The sequence below is a fragment of the Perissodus microlepis genome, chromosome 3 (genome assembly GCF_051167445.1).
Source record: "Perissodus microlepis isolate ML-2025 ecotype Zambia chromosome 3, ASM5116744v1, whole genome shotgun sequence".
NCBI classification, from domain to species: domain Eukaryota; kingdom Metazoa; phylum Chordata; class Actinopteri; order Cichliformes; family Cichlidae; genus Perissodus; species Perissodus microlepis.
In genome coordinates, this window is record NC_140463.1 from 22,042,341 (window position 1) to 22,064,335 (window position 21,995).

General features: G+C 41.3%; 1 protein-coding gene across 2 annotated transcripts in view; it reads left to right on the forward strand.

Moving 5' to 3' along the window:
* Positions 1-21,553, forward strand: part of exoc6b (exocyst complex component 6B) — a 130,406-nt gene extending 108,853 nt beyond the window's left edge. For both annotated transcript variants that reach the window (XM_084923582.1, XM_084923583.1), the window contains 2 exons: positions 14,101-14,213; positions 17,583-21,553. In XM_084923582.1, coding sequence (XP_084779708.1) covers positions 14,101-14,213; positions 17,583-17,709 — 240 coding nt within the window. In that variant the 3' untranslated portion in view covers positions 17,710-21,553. The remainder of the gene's footprint in view (positions 1-14,100; positions 14,214-17,582) is intronic.
* Positions 21,554-21,995: the final 442 nt, after the last annotated feature.

Genomic DNA, 21,995 nt, shown 5'->3' on the forward strand with positions numbered 1-21,995 from the left:
CTAATGACGGAAATGATTCAGTGAGTGGCTGAAATGCTGCAAGCACTAAGAAATGTTCTCGATTGCAAGCCACACACCCAGAGTTTAATGCTTCTGAACTTTCAGAAAGTACCATCCCCCTGAGCAGACCTTTATCCCTGCAGTGGAAGCACAGTGAGTCCATTCAGAGGGTTCTCGTCACTGGTAAAGGCTTGTGCAGTAAAAAAAGCAGCTTGTAGCATGACCAGGAAACAAAAAACTGCATTTCACAGTCATCCTCAACAGATCAGAGTATGTTTAGGAGCCAAAATCATATCCGGAAATGACCCACTGCTGTGTTTGTCTTTGTAGTGAGTATAAGGATATAAAACATTACTGAAACTGGTCTAAAAGAAACGGCTGTCTGAACAAACAGCGTGTTTAATGGTGAATTAAAACCATTTAATTCTGGTCACATTTTTCCCAGTTCTTGTGACTCTGACACAAATACAGCAGTTGCATCATTCATGTGGTTTCTTTTATTTTTTTATTATTGTAAAAATAATTTTTGTGTCTCCTTAAAAAAGAAAAACCTAAACATTGAATTCATTAACCTAAAAAACAAAGGCTTTTTTTAAGGCTTGAGAAATTCTGAGACATTCAAAGTAATTGAGTAGTTTACCCAAAAGCCCCTGGCATTAATATCACCAAGCAGGTTTGCTGAACCATCAACACTCATTATGTTTTGCAACTGGGATCCCCAGAGCCAATGCACTGTTTCCTTTCTGCCTTCCTAGTGACGAAATGGGAAAATGTAGATTAGGGCCGTTCCACCCAACTAAAAGCAGTATCAGGGAGTAGTATGTGAAGAAGTGAGTTTTCCTCAAGGAATTCCTGGTGCCCCACATCCTGCACCTTCCAATGTTGATATAAAGATTTTCCCGTTGAATTTCATTAATTCAAGAAAATATCCATGTTTGTTCATCAAACAGCATGAAATGACAGGTAACTGTAGAGATTTCTTTCCAATAAGGGAACAGGCTTACTGCCTTTCACCGTAGGCACCAATCGTGCTTTGTGACCCGTTTCCATGTCAGTGTTTAAAACAAATCACAATCAGTGATTAGTTTTAGACACTGAACCCAGCCTGATTTGCATGCGTTTCGGATGATATGATCTACATCAGGGAGTGCGGATTAGCCCATAACATTGCAAATCAACTTGTTGTTGATGTTAACAACAATTCCTTTGTGTTAATGTTTATCCGGAGCCTCGACCAAACCACGAAACCAAGAAGTTGGCATCCAAATCCCTAATCACTGATGTTTTTTTTCCCCTTCAATTTCGATTATTGTGCAGTTGATGTTAAATTTCATTCAGAGTGACATGAAAAAAGAAGATTTTAAAAATCTCATTTTGCCTCCAGCTGTAAGAACCCTGGTTACCAATAGTAACCCACTTGCAGCTTCTCACTAGACTGCTAGTTTGGTTAGTGTCCGAAAAGTGGAAAATTCGTGGATTGATATTCCTCGTTATCGACTGCTTCCAGTCCAAGCATTCATTTACTTATATGAGTGTTGTAAGTGTGCTAACATGAGCAGGCTGATAAAAAAATACTTGTGTACATCAATCTTCTGTAAAATAAGCAGGTCAGAAAATCAATTTTATCCATTTCCTGCGGCTTCTGTTCATTATTCATTTACTGGCAAGAGCCAGGAATGGGTCACTGACCAAATTTAAACCATATTCTATCTGAATATCAGTCAGATTCAAATCCTCCTGTATGGCATACATCTAGCATGATTAAAGTGGTTTTGAGCAAGCTTCTCTAGCACACTTCTGGCGTCTCTGTGTGCGTGTGGGGGAAGCATAAGATAGCTTCCCTCAGGGAGCGATAACGTATCAGGATTTTATCTGCACTTTGCTTCGTGCACATGGCGAGCAGTCGACCTGCAGTGGATTAATGAAGTGCAGTGCGCACAGCGAAGCAGTATCACAGCGGAGGTTGTTCTGCGTTGTGGTCACTGGCAGCAGCGTGCTGCGGCTGTGGAAACGAAGCAGCAGGCAGATGTACAAAGATACAAGCTTTTGGTTTTAATTTAACTCCTGGCCCTGCAGTAAGAAAGTGAAATTAGTTCCCTGTTGCGAAGCGATAAACATCCAAGTGTGCTTCATTCCATTCATAGCTCGAGATTGAGTGATAGTGTTCGAGCTGGAGGGTACGGGGTTATGTGTAAGCAGTGATGGAGGGCCTTTCACATGCTGACATGAAGTTAGAAACAAATGTTGGTTGAATACGACAACAAAAAAGAAACCAAGAGGAAGAAGTTTCTGTTTGGCACTTAAAAAAGTAGAAGTGGAGGTGCTAGTAGCTAGTCAGTATAACCTCTGCATATGACCTTTGACTTCTTACTTACAGAAGTCAAGAGCTGACTTAAGGGTTTTCCTGCAGATTGTCAGTGGGACTCTGTGGTAGATAAGATTGAGCACGCTGGTGTCTAAGCGGACTTTCTCACACTGGATGGGACATTGGTGCTAAAATCGTCAATAGATTTTCTCCCTGCAGCTTCTCACAGCTGCTTTTGTCTGTTTCAAATTATTTTAATGAAATCTTCTGGGGGCTTTAGAATTGTTTTTCAGACAAAACAACCAAATGAAGGACATCACCCTGGGCTCTGACGAATCAGAAGAAGCATTTTTTCTCCGAAATGATAATGAAAGTATATTATTTCCAGACTAAAAAAAACCCAACCACGGCAGGATATTTGTATGTTCGTTGTTACATGGTTTGAATGTAAAACCTTTTATGTGTTTGTGATGATAGATCATTATTCACTTTAAAGCAAAAGAACAAAAAAAAAGGCTTCCAGCCATATTGGCTTCACAAATGTGATCATTTAGTGCTGTAATGCAGAACTGCCAGACTCCCAATCTATGGGTCATATGCAGGCTTATTTCAAGTCTGCCAAGCTAATAAACCCACTGCACAAATGACAACTCTAAACGTATGTTTCTTTTAGTGTAAATAATCACGTTTTAAAATTTTCACATTTAATGAACCATCCATTCACAAAACAGCCTAAGAGTTGTCTTAAGGTTTTAACCCTTAACAGCCTACTAGGAGTAACCCTTGAAGTGGTTTCTGTCATATTTCAGGCCTAGAATAAAATTAATGGGTTTGCGCCAGACGTTGGTGAGGGGGGGTCTCTGCCTATTCAGGTACCCTTGGAAAAACCTGGAAACTATTCTAATGCTCTTCAAACCATCTCTTTATTGATATATACAGAGGTCTCAAAACACGTCATTAATGTTACTGGGGAGGTCGTCAAATGTTGTGCGCATGGTGTAAAGAGTTAAACACTTGTACGAAGGCACCTGGACTGGGACTTCTTTCAGGTTCATGAATTTAATCTCTCATTCTGGAGGCTTCTTCATGTCTAAAGATTGCTGAGGCCCTGTGACAGTAATGACCCACACCTCAATTCACACCATGTGGGTCGCACCAGCCATCACAACGTTATTACAGGGTGGGGTCGATGACTCTCACCTTCAAAGGGACAACTGGCCTATTAATGCAGTTAATGCTGCTTTATATCCGGAAGTCGGATGCCGGAGCTGAGAGTGACATCAGTCCCGATTTGAGCACATTCCAGTAATACAACACTTAAAAGCAAGGATTTGTTCTCCTCTTGGCAAGGTTACACACATGACACAATAAAAAATTGTGCTTCATAATAAAAATGCTAAATGTAAAATCATTATAACAAAAAATACACAAAAGCAAGTTTAAGAAGATGAGGTTTGAGCTTGTTTGTATTTAGAAAAGGAAGAAAGTTTAAGAGTCTGGAGGCTGCTACTGCAAAAGCTCTGCTTCCTTTAGTTCTCAGCCTCGTAGCTGCACGGCCAGCAGACCCTGATCTGATCACATGACCTTGTGGAATTAGCAACAGTGTGACATGAGAGTAACCTCGAAGCGACGCTCTGAATAACCTGCAAACGTTCTAGTGAGTTTGAACGATGGATTACAATAAATGCATGAATAACAATCTGCAGTTCAGAGTGAGACACAGTGGCACTTAACTTGGGAGTATTTCTTAAGTGACAAAAACAAGAGACAACCAGAGATTGAACATGAGGATCGGTGCAAGCGTCACCAACAGTCACCCCAAAGGTTTCTGATCATGTGCATTGCTACCATCTCAGATTGTGGGGTCCGTGGGACCGCTTCCAAATTCTGCTCCACTTCTCACCTTTAACCCTAAAATCTGGTGCAGAGTGGAAGCAAAAAATATGGATTGTGTCAGGAAGAAAGCAAGGAGCTGAAGGATGACAGACAGCTGCTGTTGTTTTTCATGCTGAAGTTAAAAACTGCTTTCTCAGACAGGACGACCACCGTGACGGGCAGGTGTCGAGATGCTCCCTCATTATTTTCCGGCACAAATAGCCAGCATGTCCGCGCCTCCTTTTTCTCTTCTGTCTGACCTTAAACATACTCCGGACGCACAGACCTAACTGACAGGTGTGGGGGTGGTCTTTGTGTGCTGATGGTGACCTTTGAACTTTTAAGTGAAAAGAGGACTTAGCGATGAAGCTGGTGATGGACAGGTGTCAAAGGAAACGATTTAGCCTTGGAACAATTTGAAGCATTTTCTCTGCTTTGCTAACCTTTGACCTTTTAATCTGCTGAAAGTAAAATGTTAGATAACAAAAATCTTTCACTTTCTCCCACAAGCAGATAAGAGAGAGAGATTATATAGTGCTGTGAAAACGTAATTGGTTTGTTAATAATCAAATTGTTTTGGAAAGCTTAGTTTAATTTCACTAGCCACACTCAGGCCTACTTATTGCCCAAACTGTTGAATCAAGAAATTACTTAAGTAGAGCCTGTCTGATAAAGTGAAGCACGCTAAAAGATCGCAACACATCATGCCATGACCTAGAAAAATCAAAAGCCATTTTTAAGGCTTTGGGACTCCAATGAACCACAGTGAGAGAAATTATCCACAAATGGAGAAAACATGGAACAGTGGTGAACCTTCCCAGAAGTGACTGACCTACCAAAATAAGGTCAGCATTCACAATTCAACAATAAGAAAGAGTCTGGGCAAAAATGGCATCCGTGGGAGAAAACCTCTGCTATTTAAAAAGAACACAGAGGTCATCTCACATTTGCCAGAAAACATCTTGATGATCCAAAAGAATTTTGGACAAATATTCTGTGGACAAGTTGTTGGAAAATTTGAGTCTAATCTAGTTTAATTCTAATGTAAAACCAACGCAGCATTTCACAGATTGAACATCATACCAACAGTCAAACATGGTGGTGGTACTGTGATGGTCTGGGGCTGCTTTGTTGAATCAGGATGACGTGCTGTATTTGATAAAACCATGAATTCTGCTCTGCACCAGAAAATCCTCAAGAAAAAGGTTCAACTATTAGTTTTTGTCCTGAAGCTCAAAGACACAAACTAATAGTTTAACCTTGGGTTATGCAGGAGGAACACACCAGCAAGTCCACCTCTGAAAGGCTCAAACAATTAAAATGAAGGAGAGGCCTAGTCCAAGACTAAAGTTTGACATCACAGTCATGCTCAAAAACCCTCCAATGTCTCTGAATTGAATGAAGAGTGGACCAAAATTCCTCACGGTGATGAGTCGAAGGAAAAAACAGTTATCACAAATGCTTGATTGCTGTTCTTGCTGCCAAGGGTGGCACAACCAGTCATTAGGTTTAGAGAGCAAGTAGGTTTGGATAACTATTTCTCCTTTATAAATGTAAACATCATTTAAAAACTGCATCTTGTATTTACTTGGGTTATCTTTGTAGATTATTAAAATGTGTTTGATCTGAAACACGTGTGACAAATATGCAAAGAGATATGAAATCTGGAAGAGAGTAAATACTTTTTCCCAGCACTGTACGTGCAGCCTGGATGCTAATTCCACTTTATTCCTGTAACAGGGATCTCAACAGTGCCGCTTTTGCTTTTAACAGCACTTCACTGGGAATAAAGACAAGAGTGATCTCACATTGGGTGATTGACGCATGACGGATGAAGGCGGTAGATTTGGATTGTGGAGATGGACGGTGCCAAAAGGGCTGCTTTTCTTGATAAAAGCCTGGTGCACTTTCCCTGCTTTTAGCAACCTTTGACCTCTCGCCTGTCAAATTTTGAGTTGCACAGAGAGCTAATAGAGCTGTGAGACGAGTGTACAGGGAGAGGGAGTAAGAGCACTGGAGCTTAAAGAGCAAGGGATGAAAAGTTAGAAAGCGTTACTTATTATCCAAGATGGTGCATTTTTATTCATTTTCCTCTCCCGCGTAAAGATGAATGATACTAAGTTCACACCGCTGGGTCACAAATTAGTTTTCTTCATAGCCGAAACATTACATAATCACAACCTAACTGTGTGTGTGTGTGAGTGTAAACATGATGAATTCTGGGTGACCCTGACGTTTGGCCATTAGCAACGGGAACACGGCAATTCCCCAACGGTCCCAAACAAATAAATCCTGCCCGCAGCCGGAATAACCATTAACAAGTCTGCTAAACACTGAAGAAGAGGAGGAGGAGGAAGAGGGGAGCGTAGACAAATCTGCGGATGGTGAGGGGAATCGAGGAAAGATGTAAAGGGGGGAGTGTATGGGTCAAGTTAACTTGGGAGAAAGGGAGAAGGGAAAAGATGGGGATGGATGTGAGGAAGTTGAAGTAGCAAGTGAAAAGTTTGAGGAGGTAGAGAGGGCTGAAAGAAGGGGAGGAGAACACAGGGAGAGTGATGGGGAGAGTAAAAAGGTGGGTGAAGAATGGAAGTTGGGTTAAATGAGGAGGATGAAAGAGATGGAAGTGACAAAAGCTGGTGAGGACACGAAAAAGGAGGGATAACGAGGGAAAGAAAGGATGGAGGGCATGGAGTTTGTAGAAACTGATGAGAGAGAGAGAAAGGGGGAGGGGTGGAGAAAGAGGGAGGGAAGGGGGTTTGTGGGTGAGGGATTACGAGAAGTAAAAGAAGCCCATTAGCGGAGAAGAAATGAGAGAAAACAAACAAGAAATGTGAGGGCAACACATCACTGTTATTCTGCCCACCCCCCAGAAGAATAAGAGGAAGCAATAATCTGTGTGTGTGTGTGAGGAGACAGCAGCGATAGCGTGGGGGAGGTCACAGCGAGGTGAGAGAGGGAGAGCGAGACGGAGAGAGAAGTTCAGCTAGAGGTGAAGCGAGAGACCTGCCGTTTTCTGTGTGTGTGTTTAGGGTGAATCAAGGGTCAGGTGTGTGTGTGTGTGAAGGACCTGCTGGCTCGCGTGTGGCTGGGTTTTGTTTTTTTTTGTTTTTTTGACAGCCCACACTCCCCCCACCCCCATACACACTTTTTTTTTTCTTTCTCCGTCTCTTTTCCATTTTCATCAGTCTTATCTGCCTCCTCCTCCTGCTGTCCTCCCTTCTTGTTGAACTTCTCCTACTGTTCGTGCCCTCCACTCCTCGCTCCTGTGTCACCCCCCTAATCGATGTTTGGGTTAGACTTTTTTTTTTTCCCCTTGGTGCAAATTTGCAAAGAAAAGTGACGTATAAATAAAGTTTGTCATCCAAACTGAGGTTCACTCAAAAACTTTCCCTGCTGCACTGTTTCTCCCTTTTCTTAATTTTTATCCCTTTTATCCCACATTGCTGCTCTTAATTTCACTCAGATCAGCACCTGAGGTACCAAAGTTGAAGACAAATAGCCGTAATTTTACGTGTGCACCCAAATGCTGCCCTTCCTCACATGAGATGTTTTGCCCAAAAAAAGACACAGCTGTTAATGTTACGATGAAGCTAAAGGTTTGTTTTTGCAGCAGGTTTTTTTTTCCATCTTCTCTGTGACGCTCCCCATACTAATTTTTCCTGTTGCATTTAAAAGAATACGAGTGGAAAACTAGCAGACTGAAAAATGAAGATTGAGTTTTACTTTTATAGCACCAGGTAACAACAACTATAGTTGCCTCAAGGTGCTTTATATTTTAAGAAAAAGACACTAAAATAATAGAGAGAAAACCCCAACAGTAAGATGACTCCCTATGAGCAAGCACTTGGCGATAGTAGGAAGGAAAAACTCCCCTTTAACAGGAAGAAACCTGCGGCTTGGGGAGGGTCTTTACCTTACAGTATGCATTTGCCAACTAGCCCACAGTGTCATTGCTTTTAGTTCGATCCCTCATCATGTCAGGTTTCAAACACACCAACGTGGCTGCAGTAAAAACCCTGAACTCAAAGTTTGAAGGGTTGAAGGGACTTTGCTAACCAATGTGGGATCTTGTGTATGGTCTGTGGTCCTGTTCTTTTCTCCTTCCTAGTCTTTGTCCTCCTCACTGCTTTTTTTCTTTCTCTTGTCCTCTGCAATCCTCATGCCTAACGGGAAATTTTGTGCAGGTTTATTTTCCTTTTATCTCTGATACAAAAAAGAAAGTGGGTGGGAGAAGAAAGCAAGAGATAAAGGAAGACTGATGCGCAGAGCATGATTGCAGAGTGAAGACAGTGATTTGCTGTCAGATAAAATGAAAATCTCACGGATCTCAGCCAGCAGCTTATCCATCTATGGATGCATGGTGGCGTGTGTCTTCTTTGCTGTGTGTGTGTGTGTGGGGGGGGCGTTACTTCCTGTAAACAGGCAGCTAAAGTATGTGTTTATCCCACATGCTTTTGCCTTGTATGTTCCTCAGAAACAAGTACAGATGTGCTGTGTCTTTGAGCACAAAGCTCATCCTCCAACACCTTCAACAATAACTTTGAACCCAAAAAAAGCCTTTTAAACATCTGTGTTAAAGTGAAGAATAGTGCGCATGTGGTCCCCACAAATACAGACATGCAAGCAGTGCAGACATACATACACAAAGCAAGGTGCGTGTGCACAAATAACTCCCTGCACACAAGCAGATGGAAACATCCTGACAAACAATATTATATAATACTGAGACAGTTTATGTGAACACTGTGCACACACTTGTATCGGCACCTAATCATCAAATAATATTTGTGCTTTAACCGCCCTCACTTGTGTTTGTGTGTGTGTGTGTTTGTTTATATGGGAGGATTAGCAGGTCAAACCTCGGCCGTGCAAGGGTGAACTCGGGGACAAAGTAGAGAGAGCTGAGCGCAGAAGTGAAAAGGCCAGAGGGTGGAAGGAAAAGGAGCAGAAAGCAGCGATAGGAGACGTTGGGAGGGGGTCAAAGGAGGGAGGAAAGGAAGGGGGGAGTCCAACGGAATCGCTTGTCTTGCGAAGCCAGGTTGAACCATTTGAGAAAATATTTAGGATGTTTCCTGTTTTCAGGAATAACTCTGAAGAGGTGCAGTCAGGTAGAAGCCATGACCTTTAAAAAAATACAGATAAAGATGCCGCTTCAAGGACTACTTTCACTTACTACACATATGACGTGAAATATTATTATTATTATTATTATTATTAACTTTTTTTATGGCATTTTCAAAGCACAGTGACAAAGTGCTTCATATTTTGATAAAGTCTCACATTCTATGGCACAAAATAAAGGGCAACACTTAAAGAAAGGCTAATCAATAAAACAGATAAATCATATACCTGACAGGCTGTGGGAGAGAATAAATATTTATATTAAAACAATCAGTTTTGGTGGTTAGTTCAGACTGGTATGACTTCTTGGTACCTGCTGGTGGGCATCTCCTCCTGATCCAGTTAGTTTATAGCAGTTTAATAGCTCGGTGGCACACCCAGGCATGTTAAAGTTAAAGCAAAACTTCAATTTGTGCTCACAAAATTCACTATAATTTAAAAATAATAATAATAAAGCAAATGTGTTTCGCTTTAGTTTGTCAGGTTGGTCAAATTTGTCATCACAGCCCGCCTCATGATGTTTTGGTGTATTTCTTGATTCACTCTCAAGGTGTTTACACAATTGTGAGCTTCATAAAGTGCTGTCAGCTTTTCTGGTCTGTACTTCTAAAAAAATATGCTCCATTTAAAAATAATTAGGAAAACAAAGTAATAATGAAACCGAAAGGAGAAAAAAAAGTGTTTTTAAATAATAAAAACTGAACTGAACCTGCTCTGGAAATAAAGGTGGCGTGAATTCAAAACAAGACAAAAGCAATGCTTAATTGGAAAGTAAATACACTGTAATAACTCAGTAATCCCACAGCAGTCTTCAAATTCTTGGTCTTTATGAAAGGAAACTTCCACGTGTCTAAAGCATGAGCGGCTGTGGCTCAGGAGGCAGAGAGGCTCGTCCAGTAATTGGAAAATCACTGATTCAATCCAGTCCGTATGTTGAAGTGTCCTTGGCCAAGATAGTCTCAAGTCTGTGTGTCAAAGGTAAAGCGCTGTATGAATGCATGTGGAGTCGTGGCTTATGGTGGTCTGTAAGGCCATCTATTTTACTACTGACTGAAGCAGGCACTGTTCAGCTGGTCTTGTCTTTATTGGTTTGATTGTATGAGTTCAGTTCCCAGATAAAGAAGTAACTGAACACCCAGTAAATTCTTGTTTCATTTGGGCCGTTTTATCACATCGCAGAGATGTAGCAACTTGTTACATCGTCCACTCACATTTTTGAGTCAGCAAGTTCATCGACTGGTCTGGTGTTAAATACTGTACAGACATGTCCAAGACTAGTCAGTCGGAGTGTTGTAATGTTTAGAAGTTGCTGACCACGAATGCTCTGCAGTTACATGAGTTATTTTATTAATGTACAACAGCAGTTACCTGTCGGTTCAAAGGTGTTACAACACCACCAGTCCCTTACCAGGGCCACGCCCCTTTCCTTCTCAGTCAGCGATGTTAAAGAACGAGTGGTGACGTAAATAGATGTCAGCAGCTCAGTGTGGTTCTGCAGGACTTTGATACAGACGATGATTGTTGATGATTGTTGGCTATGTCAGCTATGCCCGCTCTGCAGAGGCATGGAGATGCTAGCCTGGAGAAAGGCACAGTCTACTGCTGTTAGCACTGTTTATATTAGCAACACAAGCTGCTAGCTAGTCTGACACGGTGCCGTTGCTGCACCACAGCAGCCATCAATACTTAGGTGTGTTTGGATTGCGTGGGCAAGAATCTAAGACCTACCTCTTCCTGGTTGTCTGGTTGGACGCCAAGGCGTTCCCAAACCAGCCCAGAGACATAATCTCTGCAGCGTCTTGGGTCTGCTCCAGGGCTTTTTGTAGGACAGAGTCTGGAGAGATCCAGAGAGTTTGACAGCCTCGGGTTCTTTGATATCTTTCTTAAATCCACTGTCCTGCTGCAGGAGGCTGCTGCCATCGGGGAGTGCATGGGGGGAAGGGTTCTAAGTCTCCAGCAGAGGTTAGCTAGGCGGTTCATGTCAAAAATAACAAACAGCAGCGCTATATGAAGTCACCGCACAGTTCAGTGGTACAAAACCAAGTTGCTAAGTGTGTGAAATCTAATGGAGTTAAACTCAGTGGAAGACTGAAAGCACATCCATGACAGCTCGACGTTCTGATTATACAAACACAAAAATGCGTGTTGGATTGAATAAATAGTGTCTCTCTGACTTGAGTATAAAGAAGAATTAAGAAAAGATAAAGGACCCTCCGGGGAACTTGTAAAAGTCAATCCTATGTGCAATAGGGACTAACTGGATGATTAATGATTCCATGCAGGAGTTTCTGTGAGGTGAAGCACAGTTTTCGTAAATGTCAGGACCGTAGTTACAGATGAGAAAGCAGCAGTACAAGCCAGTGACTTTCACAGATTTTTCACTTCACTTAATTTCTCTCGTGTCCTCTGTCATCCGTTCTGTTTTCCCCGGTCGCCTGCCGGGGCACCTTCATCAGCTAACTCCGGTCTATCCCCTTCTCTTAGTCTTATCTATCCATCTTCATCTGCCCTTCCTTTACCCTCTCCCTCTTTCTGTAAGCGCTGTTATCCATTCCTCTCCATCTGTGTCTCCTTCCATCTTTACTCTCCCTCATTTTCTCTCCCCCTTTCCTCACATGTGGTTTTGCTCTCCATCCCTCTGTACTCCATTCCTCCACCTCCTCCTCTTCTTCTCTCATCCCTTGCTCACATATGGTTTCTCTCTCTGGATCTGTGTTTGGTGTTACCCAGAGTTCACTGGGGCTCCTGCTCATATGTGTGTGTGTTTTACAGACAGAGATAGAGAGACGGCGTGTGTGAATGTCTGCAGGCTTACGGGTCTGCCTGCCTGGGCCTGTTTCTCTGTGTGTGTGTGTGTGTGTGTGTGTGTGTGTGTGTGTGTGTGTGTGTGTGTGTGTGTGTGTGTGTGTGTGTGTGTGTGTGTGTGTGTGTGTGTGTGTGTGTGTGTGTGTTAGGTAGAGTTCAGCAGGGCAGCAGCAGGTTATGCAACTGTTTGAAATGTGGGCCATTCCGAAGAAGACTCAACCTCTCCAGCTTGTTGCTTTTCTTTCCTTTCCCTTGACCCGTTTGCCGTTTACTTTCTTGGCGTTGTTGCTTTTATTTACCTAAATGTAAAAATGTCTCCATGTGGGGAACTTAAAGGTTTCTTGAGACGATTTGGTCATTTTTTTAAGTGCTGAAAACATAAACAACCGCATTAAGTTGGCACAAGCTGCAAGTGCCAGAACTTAATACTATTTCCTTTGGAGTTACCAGGACTTCACAAGTGGTTACTCATATAACATGCGGACTGATCTTCATCACAAGTGGCACTTGTAAGCAAGCATAATCTGACTAAAGCAGTAACCCACAAACAAATGTGCTTTTAATGTTCTTATTAATCACACTGAGTAATAACTCACAGTGCAGTCTGGACGCAAACAGCAACATCATGAGGTTTCCTGTGGCAACTAAAGGGAGCTGGACGGCAGCGGGAATTTTTGACCATTTCTCTGTTGGTCTCTTCGGTTCATCACGTTTTTTGAGCAGTCTTCAGAGGGGTGTACTACCCAGCGAGATTAACGGGTTCACCGTCATCTGTGGGGTTCTAGGTTTTGTTGAACCAGAACAGAGCTCCAAACATGATTTCACCAGCATGGTGGAATCACAGGATGAGGGTCTAGTGTGCTAATGTGGAGTTGGTGTGCAGTGCTCTTTTTTAGTGTCACATATGTAGATTTTTTTCACTAAATGTGAGATATAAAATGTGAAGGAGGCAGAAATTTTGTACTCAAAACGGTTTTCATAAGTTTTACAGCTTTTCCTGCTAATAAAGACCTCACCTTATAGCTGTTCATATGCCACCAAAGTAATTTGGTAATACATAAATCATTAAATGAAAGACATTTAATTATTTATGTTTTCAAATTATAGTTTCTTCTATAGAAATTAGTTTTCTAGTAAATATTCAATAACAATAGGACTTACTGTGATATAACAAAAACATTTTATAATTACAGGACAGTCGGGGCAGCATAGAGCAGCATTTCTACATTATGTAGAAAAACAGAGGCGTACTGTTGAAACTGCACTTCTTTTTCATATATTAACACTTCCCAGGTATTTAATATGTCTTAATAATCTGTAATCTTTACACTGACACCAAGGGGAATTTCACTGGTCCAACCCACCACTTTAAATGAAATCGACACCTCTGAGCTTTGTAAAGTTTTTGAAAGTTGCGATTGAGACGGGATCGCACCTGCCAGCCTTTTTCAAGGAGAGCACAGTTGGTGTGATTTTTACATCGAGCTGCACCTCTATTACTTACACTCCCAATCTTGTATTTCTGAGCATACCTTATATCACTCATGTCTGATATACTAACCTAGTGGCATAGATGCGACAGCAAGGTCGTGATGAACGTGATTATCACTGCTGTGAGTGAGGGGGTGGTGTGGGGGTGCCAAGCTGAGCAAAGAAGGCCAGAAAAACTGTGATAAATGTGGTTATGGAAGCGCCACACATCTGTTCACAAGACAAACTTTTGGCTCTGAATCCATCCGAGTACATCGTGGTTGTATAAAACACCACATATTTATCTTCAAAGCTGCTACAGGTTCATATTTCCCTGGTTTTTGAAGTGGGCGCCAGCTGTTACACAACATGTTGGTGGGTTAGTGAGTGAATCAGTGATCTGCTGGTGTTTATTTCATCACTGCTTAATGGATAATTTATCATCTCCAAAATCTGAGATCTTCCTATGAGTAAAACAGAAACACTCCCTAAATCTCACGTTCTTCCTCTGACTTTTTTTCTAGTTACTGGATTTGTTCACCCAGTGGGATTGGTCAACCTACCTGGCTGATTACGGCAAACCCACCTGCAAATACCTGAGAGTCAACCCACACACTGCACTGGCACTGCTGGAGAAGTGAGTAGTGATCCATCATTCTGGGAGTCACACATTTCTGTTAATCTATTGTTCTGTTGCCTCATTTTTTGGATGACTCAAATCCTTGTTTTGCCATTAACTGACCAAACAGTTTCTGATTCCAGCTTCTTAAATGTGAGAGTTTCCTTGTTTTCTCAGCTTTATACTACTGTTAATTTCATGTTAATTAATCTCACAAAAAAAGTTGAAGCCCTCACTTTAAGTTTTATGAATTTTCATAAACTTCTTTCTATTGATAAAACGTCAACATTTTGGTTAGTTCCCCCCCACACATAAAAATTTAAACCCTGCCTGGCTCAAATTTGGCTGATTTCCTTATTAAGGTCTGCATCACATCCAGCATGTTTGCAGTTGTAGATCAGTGGAGGTCCCACTCTGAGCTTGAGCGCTTGTGATGTGTGCTGGATCCCCTTCAGTGTCCCAGCACAGTTTTATTTTAGGGGAGAGGATTAAGTTTCTTGGAGCCAAATCTGGATTGTGCCTCAGACAACTCCATGTTCTACAACAGTCTGATCCAATTGTTTATTTTATATATTTATTTTTATTTTTATTTTTTGTAGTTCGCAAACCCAAAAGTGTCTAAAAAGAAAGAAAAATAATTTCTGACCCTGTACCCCCAACATCAGGCTTGGACATTTTGGACTCTTCCATTGAGATTCATTTGTGGTATTTCATAGTGAAACCTAGTTCTCACAACCAGCCCTTGTCCTTGATATACAAGTATTAAAGTCAGGTTGATTTTACACAGAAGTTGATGTTTGTCCGGTTACAGATGTACATGTGTTGGGAATGGGATCAGACAGCAGTGAAAGTTGCACAAGGAGATGACCTGGAAGGGCAAACTGTTGATTTTGCCCCCTTCCTGATTTCTTAGGTGGATGTTTTTGTTTGCATTTTTGCAACACTTCCATTTTTCAGATCATCAAACAAATGTCAACATTAGGCAAAGATAACCCATTACAAAAATACAAAATGCAGTTTTTAAATGATGATTTCATATACTAAGGAAAAAATTCTATCCAGATCTACCTGACCCTGTTTGAATACGTCAACTTTAAGTACCCACATGTTTTGGAAAGCTGAGTTTAGTTTCACACACCCACGCCGAATTACTGCAAGAACTGTTGAATAGAGAAATCACTTAAATAGAACTTGTCTGACGAAGTGAATTGTATTAAAAGATGTCAAACACCAACACATCATGCCATGACGATCTAAAGAAACAGCTGAAAAACAAAGTCATTGATGTCTGTTAGTCTGGAAAGGGATACAAAGCTACTTCAAGGCTTTGGGATTTCAGGGAATGATGGTGAACCTTCCCAAGAACACAACGACGACTCATCCATGAGATCACAAAAGAACCCAGAGCAACGTCTAAAGAACTGCATGATTCAACAATCAGAAAGAGACTGGAGGAAAGTTCCAAAGAGAAAATCACTGCTGACCACAAAGAACATAAAGAGTCGTCACACATTTGCCAAAAAACAAGACTTTTGAGAAAGTATTCTGTGGACTGACGAGACAAACTAAGGTTTGAGTCCGGTTACATGTGGTGTAACACAGTATTTCATAAACAGACCATCATACCAGCAGTCATACATGGTGGTGGTACTGTGAAGGTCTGGGGCTGCTTTGCTGCTTCAGGACATTTTGCTGTAATTGATGGAACCATGATGTCTGCTCTGTACCAGAAAATCCTGAAGGAGAATGTACAACCATCAGTTTGTGTCCTGAATCTCAGGCTCGCATGGGTTATGTAATAGAACAAGGATCCAAAACACATCAGCGAGTCCACCTCTGAAAGGCTCAAACAAAATGAAGAAGAGGCCCGGTCAAAGTTTGGACTTAAGTGAGATTTAGATGCTTTGCTGTGACATAAAACAGGATGTTCATACTCAAACTCCCTCGATCTTTCTGAATTAAAACAATTCTGCAATGAAGAGTGGACCAGAATTCCTCCACAGAGAAGAGACGCATTGACAATTAACACAAATGCTTGATTGTGCTGGCCCTGGCAGCAACAACTCTAGTCAGTTATTAGATTTAGGTGAACAATGACTTTCTCACAACCCATGTAGGTTTGGATAACGTTTTCCTTTAATAAACTAAATCATCATTTAAAATTGCATTTTGCATTTACTGTGGTTATCTTATCTAATGACCTGAAATATTCAAGTATGACAAACATGCAATATAAATTGGAAATGAAGAAGTGGGCAAATACAATGTATGTTAATGGATGGGTTTTGGGTTTGTGGGTTATGCAGAGCTCCTTTAATGAGAAAGCCAACATCAGATCAGTGGAAATCCAGCAGCATTCCTACATCAAATCTCATTTGAACTTTTGAACTTCATCCACCTTTTCCTCCATCTGCTCTTTTCTGTCTCCTGTCCTCCTTCATGTTCTTGACAGGTTGTTTAAGCCGTGAGTATCATCTGTGTGTGTGTGTGACAGAGAGAGATGCTTGTTTGAGGCATGTACTTACACCAAGACCAGTACTCGGGTTTACTAAAGCTGTTTACCTTCTTCCTTTTAAAAAAGGGTGTGTGCAATCTCACCTTCCGTATTACTCACTCTCACACATCCTGAGAACATAAACTCATGTCGTGATGATACTGATGTTTATCGCCATGGCTGTTAACCATAGGATGTTATCGCTACAACACCACCCGCATCCTGTATCTGTGTACCATCAGTGTAGGGCCTGATCATAGAGCCCGAGCTGATATGAAAATAGGGAAGATAACCACACACACAACCTGCATGAACTCAAAAAGTTATAATCTGACTTTGTGGATCACCGCCTCTAAAAGCTTTCACACAGAAACCTGAAAGTAAATACACACTTTTAAGACTTGAGGCAAGAAACAAAAAAAAAAAAATGGTCATACACACGCACAAAGTCATATGTTCTCATTCATTGTGCGGCAGAGCACCTTAATTAGGGACAGCCTTTTCTCTTCAGATAGCCAGGCCTGGTGGTCTCTCTTTGCCCATGAGGAAGCACCCTACTGGGGTTAGTCTGGTCTGCTGGGCCCCCGAACTTCCTGGAGGTCCGTAACGCTCCAGTGTTCAGCTAAAAAATACAAAAAAAATACATGCCGAGATACACCTGTGACAATGAAGGTTTTTTCTTCTCAAATAGGTGACCTTAGCAGGGATGTGTGCTTGTTCTGAGCATGCTCATAAACTTGTGTTTTCCTGATTGCATGAAATGAACAGCCCAGTGAATATTGATCCTTTTTTGTCCCTGATTGATTTCTTTAAAATCTTTTTTATTTCTGCTTGGCTCTTCTTTCCTCCCTGTTTATTCCTTCCCCCCAACCCACCCACAATCCCATCTCCAGGATGAAGGAGACGAGCAGGAAGAACAACGTCTTCGCCCAGTTCAGGAAGACCGATAGAGACAGGCAGAAGCTCATCGACACCATCATCAAGCAGCTACGCAACCTCATCGCGCAGCACCACACCTAAAGCAAGCCGTACAATTGGCCAACAACCCCACGAGGCTGGTGTATGCACCTTAAGTAAAAAAAAAAAAAAACCTTCAAAAAGCAACAACAAATTAGGCAGTCTAAAACTGGAAAAAGCACACTGGATGATAAGCTTGCAGTCTGATTAGTGTTAGTGGTTACATTTTGGCTGAAGACAACCATGTAAGAAACTGTCCAGAGTAGCATGTTAGCTGGAATGACATCCTTTTAAAAACAATGTTGTACATCCTGAAAGTTCAGTTTTAATCCAGCCATCTGGATCTTGTTAGATAACCATACAGGCTTCTCAAAATGTAATTCCGTGTCCACACGTCCTACCGACTTATAAACAGAAGTCTGGTGCCATGCTATATTTTTCTTTAGTACAGAAAAAGATCAAAACGAACAACAAACTCATCTTTCTAACACTGTTTACTCGTCTATTAGAGCCATTTGCAATAAATGGCAGAAACCTGCTGAGCCTTGTGTTTTTTAAAGTTCAATAATATTTCCCACTGATTTCCACCAATGATCGTCTCAGTAGTTAGAAAAGGTGTCAGGAGGTCTTTAGTTACCAAACGATAGATTAATAGATTGTTGGTTTTGGTCTTTCATGGTATTCGTTGATGAGGAGGAAATCTAGAAGCCCGTCGGCTGTTACCTGACGAGTTTGGCTTCAAGCTTAATGTTTTTGGGACTTCTGTTGTAGCTCTTCGATATCTGGGCCAAGGCTTCCTGTTCTCTGCCCGAGGCATTGTTTGCAGTCCAACAATTAAGCCTTAATTGTCTTCAGACTGTTTGGTCAGTAGAAACAGAAACCAGAAAACGTCGATCCATCTATTTTCTGCAGCTTATCCAGAATCGGTCATGTGGGCTGCGGTCTAAGCAGAGACACCCAGACCTCCCTCTCCTCAGCCAGCTACTCCAGCTCTTCTTGGCGGACACTTCCGTGTTCCCAAGCTGAGAGACAAGCTCTCCCTCCTATCAGATAGCTCAACCATCTCAACTGGCTCCTTTCATTGTAGAGGAGTGTAGTTGAATGACCGAGCTCCTCAATCTGTCTCTAAGGGAGAGCGCAGACAGCCTTTGGAGGGAGCTCATTTCTGCATGATCGCCTCCTTTCTGACATTTTCCACAGCTCAAGGCAGCAGATGAAGGTAGGAATAGAGACTGAACAGTAAATTGACAGCTTTGATTTTACAGTTTCAGAAAAGTTTTGGTACCGATATCTTCACAAGTTTGATTTCTGGCTCTGTAACCCCAGTTACAGAGAACTAGTGTATTTTCTTTGGCTCTGCCTTAAACCTCACGATGTTCAAGAAAGAATCTACATCATCACCAACTTCTGCCTTTAACTGGACCTGATGTTCTTCAGCCTGGAAGGATTCTGACTTTGGTCTCTTTAGGAGCACAAGTGATAATGAAATTGATCATTTCTTTTTTATCATGCAGCTAAAAGGAAAAAAAATTAACATTACAAATAATTCTACACATGCTGTTATCCACTGCTCTCAGATCAAATGCTCTCCGTCATCTTTGAAGCTTGAAAAATACGTTTCCAGTTGCTGGATGGTTGCTATCAATCCATTTGTGGGTCTGCTTAGTGGGAATGAGAGTTAATTTTCGCTTAAAAGTTTTGTGAGGGAATTGTGTACAAGAAACGTTGAAGCAGGTTGTATTTTTGTGCTCAATTCCCATTTTCCCCTTCAGTCCTTCTCAGACTGAGCTGGGCCGGTTAAGCCACCCATCCTCACCCGGCCTTTAATGTCTTCCGCATCACTCTCCATCACTGTGGCGTGATAACAACGCATTGAATGTACATCACAGAGGGTCGCCTCCCATGGCTGAATGTCTTTCTGTTTTTTTTAAGGTTGTGAAAAAGCTGGAAAAGCACTGAAAACAAAAACAAGATATTAGTGAAAATGAACAGAATGTTACTGCCTTTATCTTCTAACAAAAGGGGGGATATTGGCGCAGCTTGGTAACCCATTTCCCCTCTTAGTATATACAACCTGCAGACACTTGAAACTTGATTTGGCAACCTTATTTCCTTTGGTAGCACAGTGCATGTTGGGAGATTTTAAAGGGGTGTGTGTGTGTGTGTGTGCGTGTGAGTGTGAGTGATGGTGGTGAGGTCTCCCAACATGGCAACCCATTCCCTCTACCTTTTAAGTGAAACTTGATTTGGAATGGAAGGGACATGGCTTGGGTGTTTTCTTTGTTGTAATGTATTACAAAAACTAGGTCTTAACGGGGGGGGGTGTAATGCTTCAACATTGCAACTTGCTATAAAACGTGTAGTTTGCTTGCCACGTGGTTTGTGTGTGAGTGTGTGCAGTGCGGCTACTTTTACACACAAGCTTAAATAATTGAAGCACAATACTTAATTCCTTTCACACTAGATCGTCTTTGAAACTAACGGGGGTCTTTTCACTCTTTGTATAACTTTTCTTTGTTGAACTCGGGTGCAATAATGACATTGGAAGAAACTGCAGCAGGTGTGCGTGTGTGTGCGTTAATCATATAGGGATTATAAATAGGGATTTATAAAGGGAATGCTAACCTGGTGTGGGTGGGTGTCTGAAGGGAAAAAGTGTCTTCCTTCCCATGCTCATGAGTGTGTTGTTTCTCTTGTGCATGGCAGCACTGTGCTTTTTTTTTTAAATAGTTTTTTTCAGTTTTTTGACTCATTATTAGCTGTGCATCTTTTTTTTGGGGGGGGGGGTATTTTTGTTGTTGTTTGTTTGTTTTTTTTAGAAAGGGAACGAGGCTGTCGTTATTGAATGTGCCTTTTGCTGTATTTTGTTGTTTTTCCTGCCAATAAAGCAGCCGTCCTCAGCTGTGGTGATTGGACTCTGGAAACACTTCATTCTTCACCAAAAAAAAATTAACTCAAAATCTGCAAAATTTCCTTTTTTTTCCAGGCTGCGTTTGCTCTGCTTTCTTTTCTGCTATATTATTTATGATGCTGTTTTGAAGCTTTTATGTTAATACCCTGGACTTGCACAGTTTATTATGATCACAGTGAAGACTGCTTTGCATTTTCTAAACAACTGAAGGCTATTTTCTTTTATTTAAGACAGCTGGGCATCTACTAAATTCACAAAAACTACCTTTATTATAAAAAAGAGTTTCTCACAGCTATAAGAGATCTGCAAAACATTTCTCAGTATTCCTAATGTAATTGCAATAGACTGTATGTAAAGGATGGACATTGACACTGTGGTACCACCTCTTGATTTTGGACTAAGCATTTTAAAGCGTTAATATTTTAGTTGCTGCTATGTTGGGTTTTTGTAGTCACATAGCTCTTTTTTTCCCAGCTACTAGGCGGAGTGCTAAACTAACAGCTAATGCTAGCCAGCATTAGACAAAGAGATAAATAATGCTAAATAACAGAGTAATAAAAGGCTTCACTCAAACTTCCAGGAAATGTTACAGCACACAGCAGGTCATAATATATGTCAGATAATTTCATTGAAATCATCAGAAAGCACAAACACCGTGGAGAGGTGCAGTTTAGTCATTCAGATTAGCTGAGGTCAAGCTTAGCTAATCAAAGTATGATGGTCAGTTTATATTGTTTAAGACATAATAAATACATTTTTGTGTTAGTGCCACTGTCCCCGTTTTAATTTACTAAAAACTGTATTGGTATCCAGAGTCCACTCACTGCAGAATTTGTTGCTAATTTGTTTTTTGGTTTTTTTGTAAAGCAGATGTTGTTATTGAGACACTGTACACGCTGTTGTATTAAACCACTAATGAATGAAACAAAATACTAATAAAATTATGACAAATGCCAACAGGTGAATATGGAATAAATGAAAAACTGTTGAAGATTTTGTTTGCTCAAGTTTCTTTTGTCGCTTGAAGCTACATAATCATTTACCCCTTAGATGTAAAAAGGCTGATGGGGGTATTGCAATGCAACAATCTCCGACTCTACAGGCTTTTTGGACGAACTTCCAGGACAAAGCCTCTTTTGAAAAAGGAATGCAAATCTTAAGCTCTGCTGCCAAGTTTCATCTGAACAGACCACAAGACTTCTGAAATAATGTCATTTGGACTGATGACACCAAAGTCCAAAGTGCAGATATCTGGCCATCATGCACAGCACCACGTTTGAGGAAAACCAGATACCTCATACCAGCTGTCAAGCAGGGTGGTGGAGGTGTGATGATTTGGACTTTGTTTTCAGCCATGGCGCTTGGCACCTTGCAGTCATTACGTCAACCATAAACTCCTCTGTATACTGAAATATTCTAGACTCAAATTTGAAGCTGT